Raw genomic sequence first — 15,396 nt, 5'->3', positions numbered from 1 at the left:
CCATTTCTTGCCCCTCCTCTCCTGTAGTAGTGCGAGGGTAGGGCCCTCGCGGAATGATACCCAATAAGAGCTCATGTCTCCTCCCATGAGCGTAAACGAGACATACAGTCTGTCCTATGGACCAATAAGAACCCGAGGTGAGATAGAGTGACATATAAAAAAGCCAATAAGAATCTCGAAGGTAGAACATTTTTCCCGTCTCCAGCCGAATGAGCCAATCGGTCGAAGGAGCGGCAGGTTTGAAAGCAAGGCCCCGTAGAGTTGTGGTGCGCGCGGGTGGCTGTAGTTGGGCGGTTGGCGGCGCGGGGCTGGGGGACCCCCAGGAGGAGCGGACATGTCGCATAAACAAATTTACTATTCGGACAAATACGACGATGAGGAATTCGAGTACCGGTCAGTGCGGGCGCGAAGGGGGTAGCCATGTTAGATACCGTAGGCATCGGCGGGTGAGGGCGCGAGGACCGACTTGGCCATAGGGATTGAGGGGGGAAAATAGAGTTGGGAGCATGCGCGAGAGCCAACAGGGGGAGTGGGCTTGCTGCTAAAGGGAAGTTAGACGCATGCGCAGGAGAGGTTTGTAGGGGGCATAGTAGTTAGAACGCATGCGTGGAACGCGTGGCTCTATAAAGCAGACTAGGAAGGCCACCAAATGGAAGGCTTGTTAGCTTTACCCTCACGAGTTTCCTACCATCCTCGACCCCAACTCCTTTAAAAGCAGTTGATCCCATTCATGTCGGCCCTAATGCTGAAGGTATGCCAACTGGCTATAGAACCGAGAGTGCGACAGGCCTGCCAGTAATATCCATTAGCCCCAAGGAAAAAAGGAGTAAACGAGAGCCCCCCGTTGCCCCTAGAACGAAGGGTTCAATGAGTCGGAAGGATGGCGAGGCGCTAAATGTTTACTTTAGTAAGTAGATTGAGGAGAGAAAGGGTATTATAAATGTCCTCATATATTTGAAGGACCCTTTAGAAAAAGGATTTACTCTGGGTGGCTCCAGAAACGGAACTGGGATCTATTGGTGACTCTGATTATGGAAGGAGTAATTATTAGAAATTCAGGCATGTGCCAGCTCTGTGGATAGAGTGTCAAGCCTGGAGTCAGGAGGACCTGGATTCAAATCTAGCCCTAGACTCTTCCTAGCTGTGTGAACCTGGGCAAGTCACTTAACCCTAATTGCCTAGCCCTTACCACTCTTCTACTTTGAAACCAATACTCCATAGCAATTCTAAGACAGAAAGTAAGGATTTTTTTAAGTGCAGACAAATGTAAATCGTTGTATTCTATGATAGCGAAATACTCTGCCACTAGAATTGTTGGAGTAGGGCCAGAATTACCATAATAGCCATTAAAGAAGGAATCTTTTAATGTGAGACCCAATTGGATAATCTTTAAGATAATCTTGGAATTCTGTGTTTTCTAAATCATGCAACTTATTAGCCATCTATTGGCACCTTTTAGTTTATTCTTGTTGTAATAATATAAATGTTCATAAGATATCTCCAACTCTTTCCAACTAGATTTCAACTTAAGTACAGGGAAAAAACCATGGATCTTCACTTATATATCCCACAAGGTCTTAGTATAGGGTTCTTCACACCTTAAATGACTGACCCAGTCAACAAAATGCTGCAGAGAACTGTAAAAAGACCCAGTTCCTCTTTGGACTCTCCAAGACTATTCATTTAAATAAACTAATACTGAGACTACTAAGCCCACCAGTTACTGAAATGGAGTAGGAAGAAACCATTTGTTTGATCCTGTGGAAGATGCCCATCTGAAATTGCTATGTAGTGGGTGCTATGTAGTTGGTTTAAAATATTCTGTGCTCCTCTGTTAAACCAAAATCTGCTTAGTGGCTTTTAACTCAAGGCCTTTTAGAATTTAAACTCCTCATCAGAGACTTGGGCAAGAAACATTTATTTGTATACAGAGGGACCTTTGTATACAAGGGACATTTACCAAATATTCATTGACATTAATGAAGCTCAAATTGGGTCAGTAGGACTCAGGTTCCAAATAATCAAAGGACTTATCTGCCTCTCTGAGTGTCTTAGGCCCCCAGATCAGAATATTGGCAAAGAAATAGCCCAAAAAGAATTGAAAAAGTAAAATCCATTTCATTTTCTATTCTGTAACTTTTTTTTTTGTTTTTTTTTAAACCCTTGTACTTCGGTGTATTGTCTCATAGGTGGAAGATTGGTAAGGGTGGGCAATGGGGGTCAAGTGACTTGCCCAGGGTCACACAGCTGGGAAGTGGCTGAGGCCGGGTTTGAACCTAGGACCTCCTGTCTCTAGGCCTGACTCTCACTCCACTGAGCTACCCAGCTGCCCCCACTTGGTTTTTCAAAATTATGTACAACATCCTCTCTTCTCTAGATATTGGTTAAGATCTATCATCAGGAGTCTGAAGTGTTCTAATCATACCATTATTCTCATCAGCATCAATAAAACAAATATTAGTTTACAATTGCTTGATAATACCGATTTTTGAAAATGTTTTCATAAGTCTTTTTTTTAAGCTCTTACCTTCTGTCTTAGAATTGATTCCAGACCAGATCATGGTAAGGGCTAAACAACTGGGGTTAAGTGACTTGCCTAGAGTCACATAAGTAGGAAGTATCTGAGCCCAGTTTTGAACCCAGGCCCTCCTCACTCAAGGATTGGTACTCTATCCACTTAGCTACCCCTCTATAACAATGCGGGCTGAAGATTACCATCATTAGATTGTAAGCTCCCTGGGGACAGCCGGGTGGCTCAGTGAATTGAGAGCCAGACCCAGAAACTGGAGGTCCTGGGTTCAAATCTGGTCTCAGACCCTTCCTAGCTATGTGACCCTGGGCAAGTCACTTAACCCCCATTGCCTAGTCCTTACTACTCTTCTACCTTGGAACCAATACCCAGTGTTGATTCTAAGATGGAAGGTAAGGGTTTAAAAAAAAAAAAAAAGATTGTAAGCTCCCTGAGAGCAGGAATTATTATTTTTTTGTATCTCCCTCTTGGGCCATTATAAACCTTTTCATACCGAGTGAGGGGCATAATGCATAGTGTTGATTGCCTAATTGTACCATACATTGATCCAAATCATCCCCACATTTCTATTACAGGCACGTCATGTTGCCCAAGGACATAGCCAAACTGGTCCCTAAGACCCATTTGATGTCTGAGTCTGAGTGGAGGAACCTTGGTGTCCAGCAGAGTCAGGGATGGGTCCATTACATGATCCATGAACCAGGTCAGTGGAAAATCTGAAAGCAGCCCTGTAGAATAGCACTGGAAGAGTAATAAGATCATATATCAATGTAATAAGCTAAGAAGATGGAATGGGAAGGGGAAGGGGGAGGAGAGATGTAATAGTTAATAATTTATCGCCTTAAACATCAGTGCCCCCATTATGGCTCAGTCTTAGCTATTTAGGTAGAATAGAGGAGTCTCACATGCACACCATCCCATCCAACACCTGTACTACATGGAGAATTCTTGAACTGACCACAAACAGTGGGCAAAATTATTTAGAGAATTCAAATAATATCCTGTCATTTTGGACAATAAGCACTTAATATGTGCCAGGCACTGTGCTGAGTTCTGGGAATACAAAAAGAAACACAAGACAGGCCCTGTTCTCAACAAGCTCATAATCTAATGGAGTGGACAATAAGCAAACAGTTTGTACAAACAAGCTATCTATGGCATAAATAGAAAATAACAGAGGAAGCATATTAGAAATTAGGAAAGGGCTTCTGGTAGAAGTTGGGATTTTAGTTGGGACTTGAAGGAAAGCAGAAGATAGAGATTTGGAGACAGAGCAGTCTAGATTGGGGTGGGGGAAGGGGGAGCCAGATTAAATAACTGGAGCCGAGAGATGGGAGTGCTTTGCTCATGGAACAGCCAGGAGGCAAATGTCACTGGATTGAAGAGTATGGAAGGGGGATGTAAGGTATAAGAAAACATGAAAGGTGTGAGGAGGGCTTCAAATGCCAAAGAATTTTGTATTTGGTCTTATAGGCAATAGGGAGCCATCAGAGTTTCTTGAACTGGGGGAGGGGGACACATGGTCAGACCTGTGCTTTAGGAAAATCACTTTGGCAGCTGAATGGAGAATGTATTGGAGAAGGGAAAGGCTTATCATGACAGGCTGACCAATCAGCAGGACTAGTGCAATAATTCAGGCCTGAGGTGATTGAGGGCCTATACTAGAGTGGTGGCAGTGTCAGGAGAGAAGGTGGCACATTCAGGGGTTATCCCAAACATGAAATTGACAGGCCTTGTAAACAGATTAGGTCTGGGGAATGAGAGATGGTACAGAGTCCAGGATGGTAACTCTTAGGTTTCAAGCTTGAAAGTCTGGGAGGGATGGTATGGCTCTCTGATAGAGAAGGTAGGAGGGGGTGGGGGGAAGAGTAAATTCCATTTTGAACATAATGAGTTTAAGATGTCTACTGGACATCCAGTTCAAGAGGTCTGAAAAGCAATTGGAGCCTGTCAATATGAACACTCTTTTGAAACAATAAAATTACAGGCTATAGACTAAGGTCAGATATTTCTTACCTCCTCTGCTTTTCTGCCGTATTAAGACCCAATTTCTGTTTTTGGCCATGTGTGAACTAAAGCCAAGAAAATTATTTTTATTGGTAAAACACCCAATATTCAGCTTAAGGACAAAACTAATAAAAGATACTCTTACATCTAGTCTAGGTAAACCTAACAGGGAGTATTAATGTTAGCATTCTTGTATTAGATTGTGCTTAGCACATAAATGATGACCTAAGGGAGAAAACAGCTCATGAGAATGGGGCAGGTTTTTCTCATCTTATCCAGATATCTCTCTCTCTTCCAGAGCCTCACATCTTGCTGTTCCGGCGGCCACTGCCCAAGAAGCCTAAGAAATGAAAGCGCGTAGTACCACTTCTGCTCTAAGCTGTACATAGCTGTCCTTACCTGCTAACATCTTTCTGCTAATAGTGTTGCCTTCTTGTTTCTCACTTGGGATATTTAAGGGATGTTTAATACACTGTTTGAAAGTGCTGGTGACTTTCTTGTTTCTTGAGCAAAGCTGACACTACCACCACCACCCTATTGGGTGCTCTGATGGATATAACTTCAGCTGAGCTTTGCCTCCAAAAGCCACGGCAAGCTTTGTATCAAGCTGAGCACATTGAGTAGATGGACAAAGCGCCAAGAATGACTGAAGATTCATCACTGCTTAGTTATGGGGCATGTATAATTGTTGCTATTTGTGGGGGGAGTTTTTTTCCCTGCCAGGTTGTGTGCAAGGCGACTGAATGGATTTATATTTTCATTGTTGGAAACTTTCTATTTTATTCAAGAAATATCTGTTCTGTTTAAATCCTTGAATAAAGAGGAAGTTTTTGTAATTTATTCTTGGGTTTTTTCTGCCTGTGATCAGGATGAACATCATTCATGAGATACAGCGTCCTAATTATCTGACTTCACTGCTTTGCTGATAATGAGGCTCATTTCAGGGAACTGATTTTAAAAATAGATTAAGTTGATTGCTCTTTAACATCTGCTAAAAAGTTTTCATTTCAAAACTTCATTGGCCTAGGGCAGCTGACTCAATAAAATGCTTTAGTCTGTCACTTTTTATATTTGTATGTCTCCAACCAAAGCATTGCTTCCATAATTTAGTCCATTCATAACAGTTCCCTGTATTACCTATGACAAGAACTTCTTTTGTAAAATGAAAGGAAAAAACTGAAGTCCCTTTTGAAGTAATGTTGGCAGTCTTCCAAGCTAGAGACCCCTCCAAGATGCTGCTTTCCCACATATTTTTGGACATGAAAACTCCATATTGTTTGTACTGGAAGCAGCCAGATTGATTATCTTGTTCAGTTTCCCATTGAATTGTGTAAATGGAATTAGCTCATCCTCATTCATTGTTAGACTCTAGCCTTCAGAAATAATGTCACCCCACCCCACTTAGAATTAAGTGGGGTGGGGAAGATCAATTATCCACATGCAACAATAAGTAACAAATAAAAAAAAACAACAAGGGACTGCCCTTTGGGCAGTCCAAAACGCTGTTGAGGCAAGCCATTTGTCCACTTGAAATTGAAGGTGGATGCAGGAAGTGACGAAAGATGCTACCTTTTAAATATGATGGTAACTTCCTGTGGAGCAGTTGGCGCTTTGAACTTGGTGTTGAAGGATCTCTGGTGGGACCTCAGACAGCTTCCCTCTGAATTGTCACCTGGGTAAGTTAGGCTGACTTCCTTTCTCCTCAAGGAGTCCTCTCTTGCCTCTCTAATTGTAAAGGGCCTTGTGGCTAGAAGCTTTGTTTAACCTCTGTCCTCTGCTGGGGCCTCTAAATTCAGACTGGTCTGGACCAGAGTTTCTCAATTTCCCTACCTTCAGCCTTCCTAATTGTAAAAAAACTTAAGTCACCCTGACTTGGTCTATTTTAATTTGAAATCGAGTTAATCCGATTTCTGGCGATCAATGGACTGCTAGGGAACTGGTAGAAATTTCTTCAAAGATGTCCAGACATCCTATATCAGGGGTCTGGCAACCTTTTTGGCCATGAGAACCATAAACGCCACATTTTTTAAAATGTAATTTCGTGAGAGCCGTACAGTGTTCATAGTGCGCACTCCTGTAATAGCGCCTGAAAAAAAATTGACTATGGCTCCTGCAGAAAGCCATACGTTGCCGACCCTTGCCCTATATGATGGTCTTGGTTTCCCCTACTTGAGGTGGAGATTCATAAAATTGTCCTGCTAAGAAAAAGTTCCTGGATGTAAGACTTTTGGCTTTGTTTTTCATGCTATTATTGTTTTGTTTTGTTCTGTTTTGAATGAGACTGCTTCTTCAAAGTTGGGGATTTTTAACAATTGAAATAGCTCATTTCATTTCCATAGAAGGTTAAGATTTACAATAGTTTGGAAAATGATACTTGTAGCTTAAGTGATTTACCTGAATTGTCACCTGCAAGTTAAGTCCAGCCTGTTTACCTGAGTCCAAGTCTAGTACTCTATTTCACTGTTTCCAGAGGTCTGGCTTTATTAACTTTATAGAGTCCACCTCCAACAATTTCCCTCAAGTCTTGAAATTCTGATGGATCAAGTGGTTGTTATCTTTAAGCTGTAAGTTTCACTTATTTGTGTTGCTTAAGCATAGTACCTCATAAGCAAGCACTCAAAGGTTGAAAAAATCAAGGCTAGAGAAGAGGTCCTCATCATCTGTAAGTGGATTACCTAAAATAAAAGGCAAGAAAAGTGAACCAGGTACTTGATAATCTGCAGGGAAAGTTCCTGGGTTTCTAAGCATAGCTGGGTGTGGTAGGGGAGTGTTCTTAACAGTACCTTTGTTTAAAAAATACTTTAAACTCGTGTTTTGACCAGGTGCCCAGGGCTGAATTTCCTCCCTCTCCCCAAGAAAAGTTTGTCTTTAAGAAGCGATGTAGTGGACTAGCAGGACCCCTGCATCTACAGAATAATGTTGTGCCCTCACCTGCTTTGTATGACATCCCATGGGAAGTTGTTGGTATCTAATCAAAGTTCCGTCTCACCCACCTACCCACTATTTGCCCATTGCACCTTCACCCTGGGACTACAGTGGGTGAAACCGATGCCTCAGTTTGCGGACTGTGTCTTTTGGCCACACTGGGCTTTAGCTAATGGTTCCCCAAAGTCCACAGTCCGAAATCTCGCTCCGAGGGAAAGGACTCAGTGCCCCACCCCACGTCACAGCACTTCCGGGCGTGACGGCCACGTGTTCCTCACCAACAACAACCCAGAGCCTCTCCCGGGATCTGCGAGGGACTGTCTCCGGCACCAACGAAGCTTAGAGGGGGTGGGCGGGACTGAGAAAACGAAGGCCAATAGGTGTAGAGCGGGTGTGTGGCTGGGGAGGACCGCTGGGTACGGAAGCCTAATTGGAACAATCGAGAGGGAGTTGTAGGAAACAACTCGCGACAGGGTAAAAGGGCAGGTGAGAGCCGTGAAATCCCGGCTGGAGGATTGGAGATCTGGAGCGCGGTCAGAGCGGGGTTGGGGGCCCAGTTTGGAAAAGTGCGTTATCAGGCTTGGAGAAGGAGAGGGATCGTCTCCGCGTGCGGGGCCCACGGTGCGGGCGATTAAAGAGGCAGGTACCCGATCCGCAGAGGCGATGTTTAAAGGGGCAGCAGTTAGAGTGCTGGAGGCTCTGATGGGGGTCGGTGGGATGTGGAGAAAGGAGCCTCGGACTGCCGTCCAACAGACGACGTGAGCTCGCCGGAAGCAAATGTAGACCTTGGTGCTGTCTGGTCCAACCCCGTCCCCCCTTTATTTTACAGATGGGGAAAACGGAGTTCCAGAGAGTTAAATGATTTATCCAAGGTCACACAGTGAGTAAGTAGCAAAGCTGAGACTGGAAACCTAGTTATTAGACCTTGTTTCAATGCTGTCTTTTACTACCCTGAGCTCCCTCATCACTTTGCTTCCAGGCCAGACTCTGCCCACATTGTGCTGGTTGGTACTGAGCAGTCACTTCCCCTCTGATCCTCAGTTTCCTCTTCTGTAAAAATGATGGAGTTGTATTAGATGAACCTTAAAGTCTTCTCCAGGGCAGATATCCCATGATTCTCTGACCCCCAAGTTAAGGTTCCCATCCTCTATCCACATTTTCCCTTACTTCCCCCCATCCTAATCTCACTTGAGCATTAGTTCCTGGTTTTCTGTAGAGCTGGCGGGACCCTCATGTTTCCGAGCCCTGTCCTGGGGCCAGGGTGGCTACTGGAGGCTGCTGCAAGATCGAAGTTGGACCATGGCCACCCCCAGAAAAAATGTGACCGCTGGCATCATCATCATCGGAGATGAAATCCTCAAGGTGTGTGTGGGCAAAGGGGCTCCCACGTGATTTGTGCATGCCCCAACAGGCAGAGGCATGAAAGCACTTGGACCTGGACTCTAGGCAACCCTTCCCTTGTCCCTCTTCTTTCCCTGTAGGCTGGCTTATTGATTTGAATTGAGGGGGAGAACTGCTCATGTTAGGCCAACTGGGAAAGAGGCAGTGAACTTCTCCCAAGTGCCACCTAGTCTAAACTCAAAGGTTCCATGACACAGACCTCCCACAGCCACACACCTCCTTACAACGTGACTGATCCCTCTGCCAAACTGGTTACTTAACTCCCTCTTCATTCTTGCTCAGCTGTATTTTTTTCCCCTGGTGTCTGTCAAACTCCCTGAGGAATGGGGGGAGGGGGAAGGTATGTTGTGTATTCATTTATTCGACAAACATTTACTGAGCACCAACTACATACCTAGAATTATATATACTAGATCACATGGGAAATGCAAAGTCTGTACACTTTCCTTAAGGAAGGAAAGAAGAAAGGCAGACAGGTGCATTCTAAGCAATTATAGGGGCTAGACACTATGCTAAGTGCTGGGGAGACTAATAAAAAACTTGTCAGGGAACTTATATTCTTATGGTAACTAGGTGGTACAGTAGAAGACCCAAGGTCAAATGTGGTCTCAGACACTTACTAGCTGTGAGAACCTGGGCAAATCACTGAACATCTTTGCTTCAGTTTCCTCAGCTGTAAAATAGGGATAATAGTATCTATTTCCCAGGGTGGTTGTGAGGATCAAATGAAATATTTTGTAAGAGTGCTTCAAGCAATGCCAGGCACATAGGAGATAGTATATAAATGCTAGCTGCTACTATTATTATTATTAATTTGGGAACACAAAGATAAAAAATAAAGGAGGAATTCGATTGGCTTAAAATAGCTAAAGGACAAGCCGGTGTCACTTGATTTAAGTGACACATTGTGGTTTTAGAGCTCCAAAGAGGAAAAGATCACTTCCAGGTGATTAAGTGGAACTGCATGGAGAAGTCTTTTGAGCTGAGCTTTGTAGGTTGGAGGCAGAAATGATGGGGAGAATGTTCCAGGGGGAGGGGAACAACCTGACCAATGGATTGATGAGCACAAATCAAGTTCAATAAGCAGTAATAGTCTGATTTGGCTAGAATATGGGGCATGTGTATAGGCGGGTAGAGTGCAGAAAGGTAACCAGATCACTGAATGCCAGTATGAGCAGTTTGGACTGTAGTCAGCCGGAAATAGGAAGGCACTGGCAGATTTTGACCAGGATGGTGATGATCAAAGCAGTGTTTAAGGAGGATTAGTTAGTCCAAGTGTCCTGTATAAGACAATTGAGGAGAGAGCCAAGTAGAGAAGGAAGAAGACAGAATGGGCTGCAGTAATAGTCCAGGCCAGAGTGGAAAAAAAAGAGGCTCTGACCCAGGATGTCCACAGTGAGAATGGAAGAACACTGGACTAATTGGGTTCACATGTCAGCTCTACCACCTAAAAACTTGGAGACTTAGGGCAAATCCTAATAGAATGGACAGGACTTGTCAACTGATTAGAGGTGAGGGAGAAGGGAAAGAAAAAATTACGTGTCATTCTGAAATAGGAAAGTCATGAAGGACAGATTCTAGAAGAAACATGACTTTATTTTGGACCTGGTGAGCTTGAAGAGCCAGAGTGCTCTTTCATCCAAGGGGAGATGTTCAAGGTCAGTTGAAGATATGGGACTGGAACCCAAAGACACCAGTTAGTGCTAGAGATAAAAGGCTGGCTAGTCATCTGCATGGAGGTGATAGTTGAAGCTATGGGAGATGCCCAAGGGAGAATGCCTAGAGAGAAGAGTAGAGGGCTAAGCATGGCATCATTTATTTAACCCAACAAGTGACTAATTTCCAAATTTCAAACCTAAATGATTTTCCAATATCTACTATTTTACCTTATTCATTGCTCTCTCTTACTCCCATCTACCCACCCCTATGGTACCTCCAAGAAAGTGGGTCTCTTGTGGGGCAGCTAGCTGGCTCAAAGTGGGTTCAAATCTGGCCTCAGACTCATCCTAGCTCTGTGACCCTGGGTAAGTCACTTAAGCCCTGTTGCCTAGGCCCTTGCCATTCTTCTGCCTTGAAACCAATACATAGTATTAATCCTAAAATAGAAGGTAAACTTTAAGAAAGAAAAGAAAATGGCTTTCTTTTCTACCAGTAGGTAGAGAGTAGGAACCATCTCTTTACCTGACAAAACATCCTCCTCTGTTTTCCCTAGGGTTATACTCAAGACACCAACACCTTTTTCTTGTGCCGGACCCTTCGATCCATGGGTGTCCGGGTATCCCGGATCTCTGTGGTACCAGATGAGGTGATGGCCATTGCAGAGGAAGTGGCTTCCTTCTCCACCAGATTCACCCATGTTCTCACCTCTGGGGGCATTGGACCCACTCACGACGACATCACCTTTGAGGCTGTAGCCCAGGCTTTTGGGGACAAACTTGAGCCCCACCCTGAGTTGGAAAAAGCTGTGAAAGCCTTGGGGGTCACTGGGCTAGAGAAGATGGTTCGGGTGCCTTCCACTGCCCGTCTCCACTATGGCACTGACCCCAAGACTGGAGCCCCCTTCAAATTCCCCCTGGTTTCTGTCCGAAATGTCTACCTCTTCCCGGGCATTCCAGAGCTGCAGCAGCGGGTACTCAGGGGGCTATCAGAGCTATTCAAGAATGAAGGGATGCAGTTTCACCTTTGTGAGTTATACCTGGCACAGGAAGAATCGGCAGTTGCTTCCATCCTCACAGAAGCACAGGCCCACTTTGGACGCCGACTTGGCATTGGCTCCTATCCAGACTGGAACAGCAACTACTACCGGGTTAAACTGACACTGGACTCGGATGAAAAGGGAGCAGTGGAGGAAGCCCAGGCCTACCTGACAGCCCACCTGCCCCCTGGAATCCTAGTGCCATTTACATCCAATGCAGTGGAGCAGGCTGGGGAGGCTGTATACAAGCTAGCCAAGTCAGGTAAGAAGAAGGCTGCTGGAGGAGGTGGGGTGAGCATTTGGCCACCTTGGGTCTCTGGTGGCTTTGTCTTGGGAACGGGGAGGGTAGCCAGTAGACCTTGAAACGAGAACTATGGTTTGTTATCTGTAACTTTCCTTTCCATACAAACAGTGCTAGCAGGTGGGTGGTGAGACCTCCATGCTGCTTTTGGATCCTGCCTCTGGTTTTTCCAAGGGCAGTTGAGTTGCTTGTCAGGGAAACTAGAGAGGAAACTCATGCTTTACAGGCAAACAGCTGGACTAGAGATGACCTCTGGAGTTTCCTTCCAGCTCTCAGATTCTGTAATATTCTACAGTGCCCAGTGACAACTGATTTAGTCCTAGCCCCAGAGGTGGGACCAAATTGAAGAAGTGTTGAGCAGTGGAGAGGCTGGGGAATTCCTGTGCAAACATCCCACAATACCCTCTGATGGTTTGTGTATGTGTCTCCCCTGTGCTCCCAACATTCTTGGCAGGGACTCCCCTGGGGGAGAAGGTGACAGGGGCCTTGAAGACAGTGGAGGAGGCCCTTTCGAGGTACACCCTGGCCCAGCTATGTGTAGGCTTCAACGGGGGAAAGGACTGCACTGCCCTCCTACACCTCTTCCACGCTGCTGTACAGAGGTACCCCAAACCCTGGAATGGGCAATAGCTGGCAGGCCCTCCCTGAGGTGCATGCTCCCCAGGACACCAACCAGCGACTCCCCCATCCCTCCTTCCTGGGTCCATTTACCCCATTTCTCCATCATGGGTGTGTGTCATTGTTGAGGGGGAGGCTGTTCACTATCATTTCAACAAGGATGTGTTAAGTAGGGCACCTTCTGTGTGCAAGGCACTGTGCTAGACTTCAGGGAAGATGCATGTGGTTCATTGGGCATAAGCCCTGCCCTCACATAGCTTATAGTTTTGTTGGTATGATACAATTGCAACGAGTGACAACTAAAGAACAAAAACACATTCAATAACCAAGTGTTGGATCCTGTGCTGTAGAAGATAAATGTTTAACTTGAGTTGGCAGAAACAAGGCTAGGGGTGGCTTCCTGGAGTAAAGGAACCTTAAACTGGGCCTGGGGCGGGTGTGCAGAATTTAGCTATAGGAAGAGGAGAAAAGAGGATGTTCCAGAAGAGGGTGGGGGGAGACAGTGCAAACTGTTTTAAGGGGCTCTCTATATAAATGGAAGAGCCCATGGGTCCTGACCCCTCTCACCACCTACCCAAAGGAAATTCCCAGAGTCCAAGGTTCCGCTGCAGATCCTCTATATTCGTGGCATCTCCCCCTTCCCGGAGCTGGAGCAATTTCTGAAGGAGACAGCCGAGAGGTACTGGGGATCAGGAGTTTGGGCTTGGGAGAGGTGAGGGTTATGGGAGTTAAGTGGAGTGGGGAGTTGCTTGAATGTGGGTTCAAGAGGTGGTTTATGGGGCCCTCTCCAGGTATAAGCTGCAGGTCTTACAGTTTGAGGGTGACATGAAGCAGGCATTGAGTGAACTTCGGGTACAGAACCCCAATCTGGAGGCTGTGTTGATGGGCACAAGAAGGACGGATCCCTCATCCCGAAGCCTCTCTCCCCTCAGTCCCACTGACCCAGACTGGCCCCAGTATATGCGCATCAACCCACTACTGGTGAGAGGGAGAGGATTCCCAACTCATACCACCACCTTCCAAGCCCCACTGACATCACTGACTCCATCCTTTTTTCCTGTAGAATGGGACAGGTGGAATTTGGGGAAAACTCAGGAGGGATCAGATAGAAACTAGGACCAGTCTACAATCCTTTTTTAAAAAATAGGGGGAGGGAGCTGAGGATGAGGTGCTCGGTTTCACCTGTAAAGTATAGGAGAGCATCAGAAGGCAGACAGCCTCTAGGGATCAAGATGGGGAATAGGGTGAGTAGAAACGCTTGGGTCTGTCCATTCTCCCAAAAGTGGAAAGTCGGGGGAGGGGGCAGGTGACCTGTAGCAGTACCTGTCCAGTAAACTGACTCTCATCCCCCAGGACTGGACTTACAGAGACATCTGGGATTTCCTCCGTCAGCTGTTTGTTCCTTACTGCATCCTGTATGACTGGGGGTAAGAACCAGCGTGAGGAGAGGTTGGAGATAAGGAGATGCTAAAATGAGGAGTCAGGTGTTTACAGTTACTGTGTCATCTTCCTTCTCTGTTTCTAGCTACACATCCCTTGGCAGCCGGGAGAATACAAAGAAGAACGTGGCCCTGAAGTACCAGGGCCCAGGGGGCTTCCCTGCCTATCGACCAGCCTACCAACTGGAGAATGAGAATGAGGAGCGAAACTCACGGACCTGACTCTAGACTTGCTGTTAGGCTGGGGGACTCTCTGTCCCCATCTGCTGCCCTGATTGTCTCCCAACCCCAGCAGCCCTGCCATCAGAGCTAACCAATAAATGGTGCCTGCTACTGTGTCTACAGCTTCTGCCACTTCTTCCTTTCTTGGCATTGGAGTTGGTGGGTGGGAGAGGGATGTTGAACAGAATGGGACAAGGGCAGAGGAGTGGGGGGCTGGGAGTGTGAAAAAAAAGAGAGGCTGGATAGGCTTGAGCTAACTCCGATGCTTCTCGATGCCAACATCAGCAGGGCTCCACGTGAGGATATATGACCTGGGGAAGAGGGCGGAGGGAGCTGGGCCAATGGGTAGTTTGGCAGAATGCCCAGGGTCTCCTACACAGGGAAGGGAGGGACAAGGGGTCGGATACTCCCACCCAGCCCAGGCTGACCGTCTATTATTCCCCATTCCAGAATCTCCCCTTGCCTCATCCAGGAGCTTTGTTCTCTGCTAGTCATGAGGGCACCCAGTCCCAGGGTAGGAGAATGTTTATAAAAGCCAATGGAGCCGGCCCCCTTTCTCCCACTGAGAAACATCCCCATGCAACCGAGGGCTGTGCCCGTAGCCCAGACCTTGCCCTTCTCCCTCAGCCAGGCCCTTCATGATGCTGGGTTCCGACTGCCTGTCACCAAGATGGGCACAAGCTGGGGGGTACTCCAGCGATTCCTGAAGGAGGCGGCTTATATCCTTCTCTGCTGCTGGTGTATTAAGGAGCTGCTAGACTAGCCCAGGTATTCAGGACTCTCCCTGCCCATCCTCATCCTTGTCACCATATCTAGTACTCTCGGGTGGACAACACTGAGTCCCATTAGGGACAAGACTTGGCCCTTCTTGGCAATATTCCTTCCTCTGAGCCTCCCCTTTTCTCCTTCTAGTGCCTTCTCCATCTCTGAGCCTGCTTGTGTCTTCTGTGCTTACCTGAGGGTACCAATAAATGAGTGAAGTGCAATGCCTACTGTGAGCTGTGTGGGCTTCCAGCCTCTTTCAACCTTGGGGCCATTTGATTTCTGGTCCCTATGGACAATCAGAGCCAATGCCTGGCACAGGCAGGATCTCAGTGAGCTGGTACAGGGGGAGGGCAAGGTAGAAGTCCATAGGAACAAAGAGGTAGGAAATGTTCGGTCTTGGGCCAGGTTGGGGCTTTTTGTGTTTTGGGAGGTTTTTTCTGTTGAGGAAATGTGACCCTAGATAAAATGGAATGGGGTGGGGTAGGGTGGGGGA

At 46.4% G+C, this 15,396-nt stretch overlaps 3 protein-coding genes across 4 annotated transcripts; all 3 read left to right on the top strand.

Moving 5' to 3' along the window:
- The first annotated feature begins 331 nt into the window (after nucleotides 1-331).
- Nucleotides 332-5,271, top strand: CKS1B (CDC28 protein kinase regulatory subunit 1B). The gene is made up of 3 exons (XM_044675423.1): nucleotides 332-393; nucleotides 3,106-3,233; nucleotides 4,836-5,271. Exons 1-3 carry the CDS (start codon nucleotides 335-337, stop codon nucleotides 4,886-4,888), a joined length of 240 nt encoding a protein of 79 aa, XP_044531358.1. The 5' UTR covers nucleotides 332-334; the 3' UTR covers nucleotides 4,889-5,271.
- Nucleotides 5,272-8,305: 3,034 nt separating this feature from the next.
- Nucleotides 8,306-14,260, top strand: FLAD1 (flavin adenine dinucleotide synthetase 1). Of its 2 annotated transcripts, XR_006506090.1 has the most exons (9): nucleotides 8,306-8,342; nucleotides 8,679-8,824; nucleotides 11,076-11,820; nucleotides 12,314-12,461; nucleotides 13,058-13,156; nucleotides 13,269-13,458; nucleotides 13,625-13,721; nucleotides 13,831-13,904; nucleotides 14,003-14,020. XR_006506090.1 is itself a non-coding variant. In XM_044673357.1 (8 exons), exons 1-8 carry the CDS (start codon nucleotides 8,321-8,323, stop codon nucleotides 14,136-14,138), a joined length of 1,560 nt encoding a protein of 519 aa, XP_044529292.1. In that variant the 5' UTR covers nucleotides 8,306-8,320; the 3' UTR covers nucleotides 14,139-14,260. The 2 variants fall into 2 exon arrangements, 1 of the variants encoding a protein (XP_044529292.1); XM_044673357.1 differs by lacking the exon at nucleotides 13,625-13,721 and having other exon boundaries at nucleotides 14,003-14,260.
- A 251-nt stretch (nucleotides 14,261-14,511) lies between these two features.
- On the top strand, nucleotides 14,512-15,124 carry LOC123243803 (lens epithelial protein). The gene is made up of 2 exons (XM_044671906.1): nucleotides 14,512-14,906; nucleotides 15,051-15,124. Exon 1 carries the CDS (start codon nucleotides 14,677-14,679, stop codon nucleotides 14,899-14,901), a length of 225 nt encoding a protein of 74 aa, XP_044527841.1. The 5' UTR covers nucleotides 14,512-14,676; the 3' UTR covers nucleotides 14,902-14,906; nucleotides 15,051-15,124.
- The last annotated feature ends 272 nt before the right edge of the window (nucleotides 15,125-15,396 follow it).

The sequence above is a fragment of the Gracilinanus agilis genome, chromosome 4, assembly GCF_016433145.1.
Source record: "Gracilinanus agilis isolate LMUSP501 chromosome 4, AgileGrace, whole genome shotgun sequence".
In the NCBI taxonomy this organism is placed as follows: Eukaryota; Metazoa; Chordata; class Mammalia; order Didelphimorphia; family Didelphidae; genus Gracilinanus; species Gracilinanus agilis.
The sequence above is the reverse complement of the archived record's forward strand: the minus strand, read 5'-3'. Positions and strand labels throughout refer to the sequence as shown.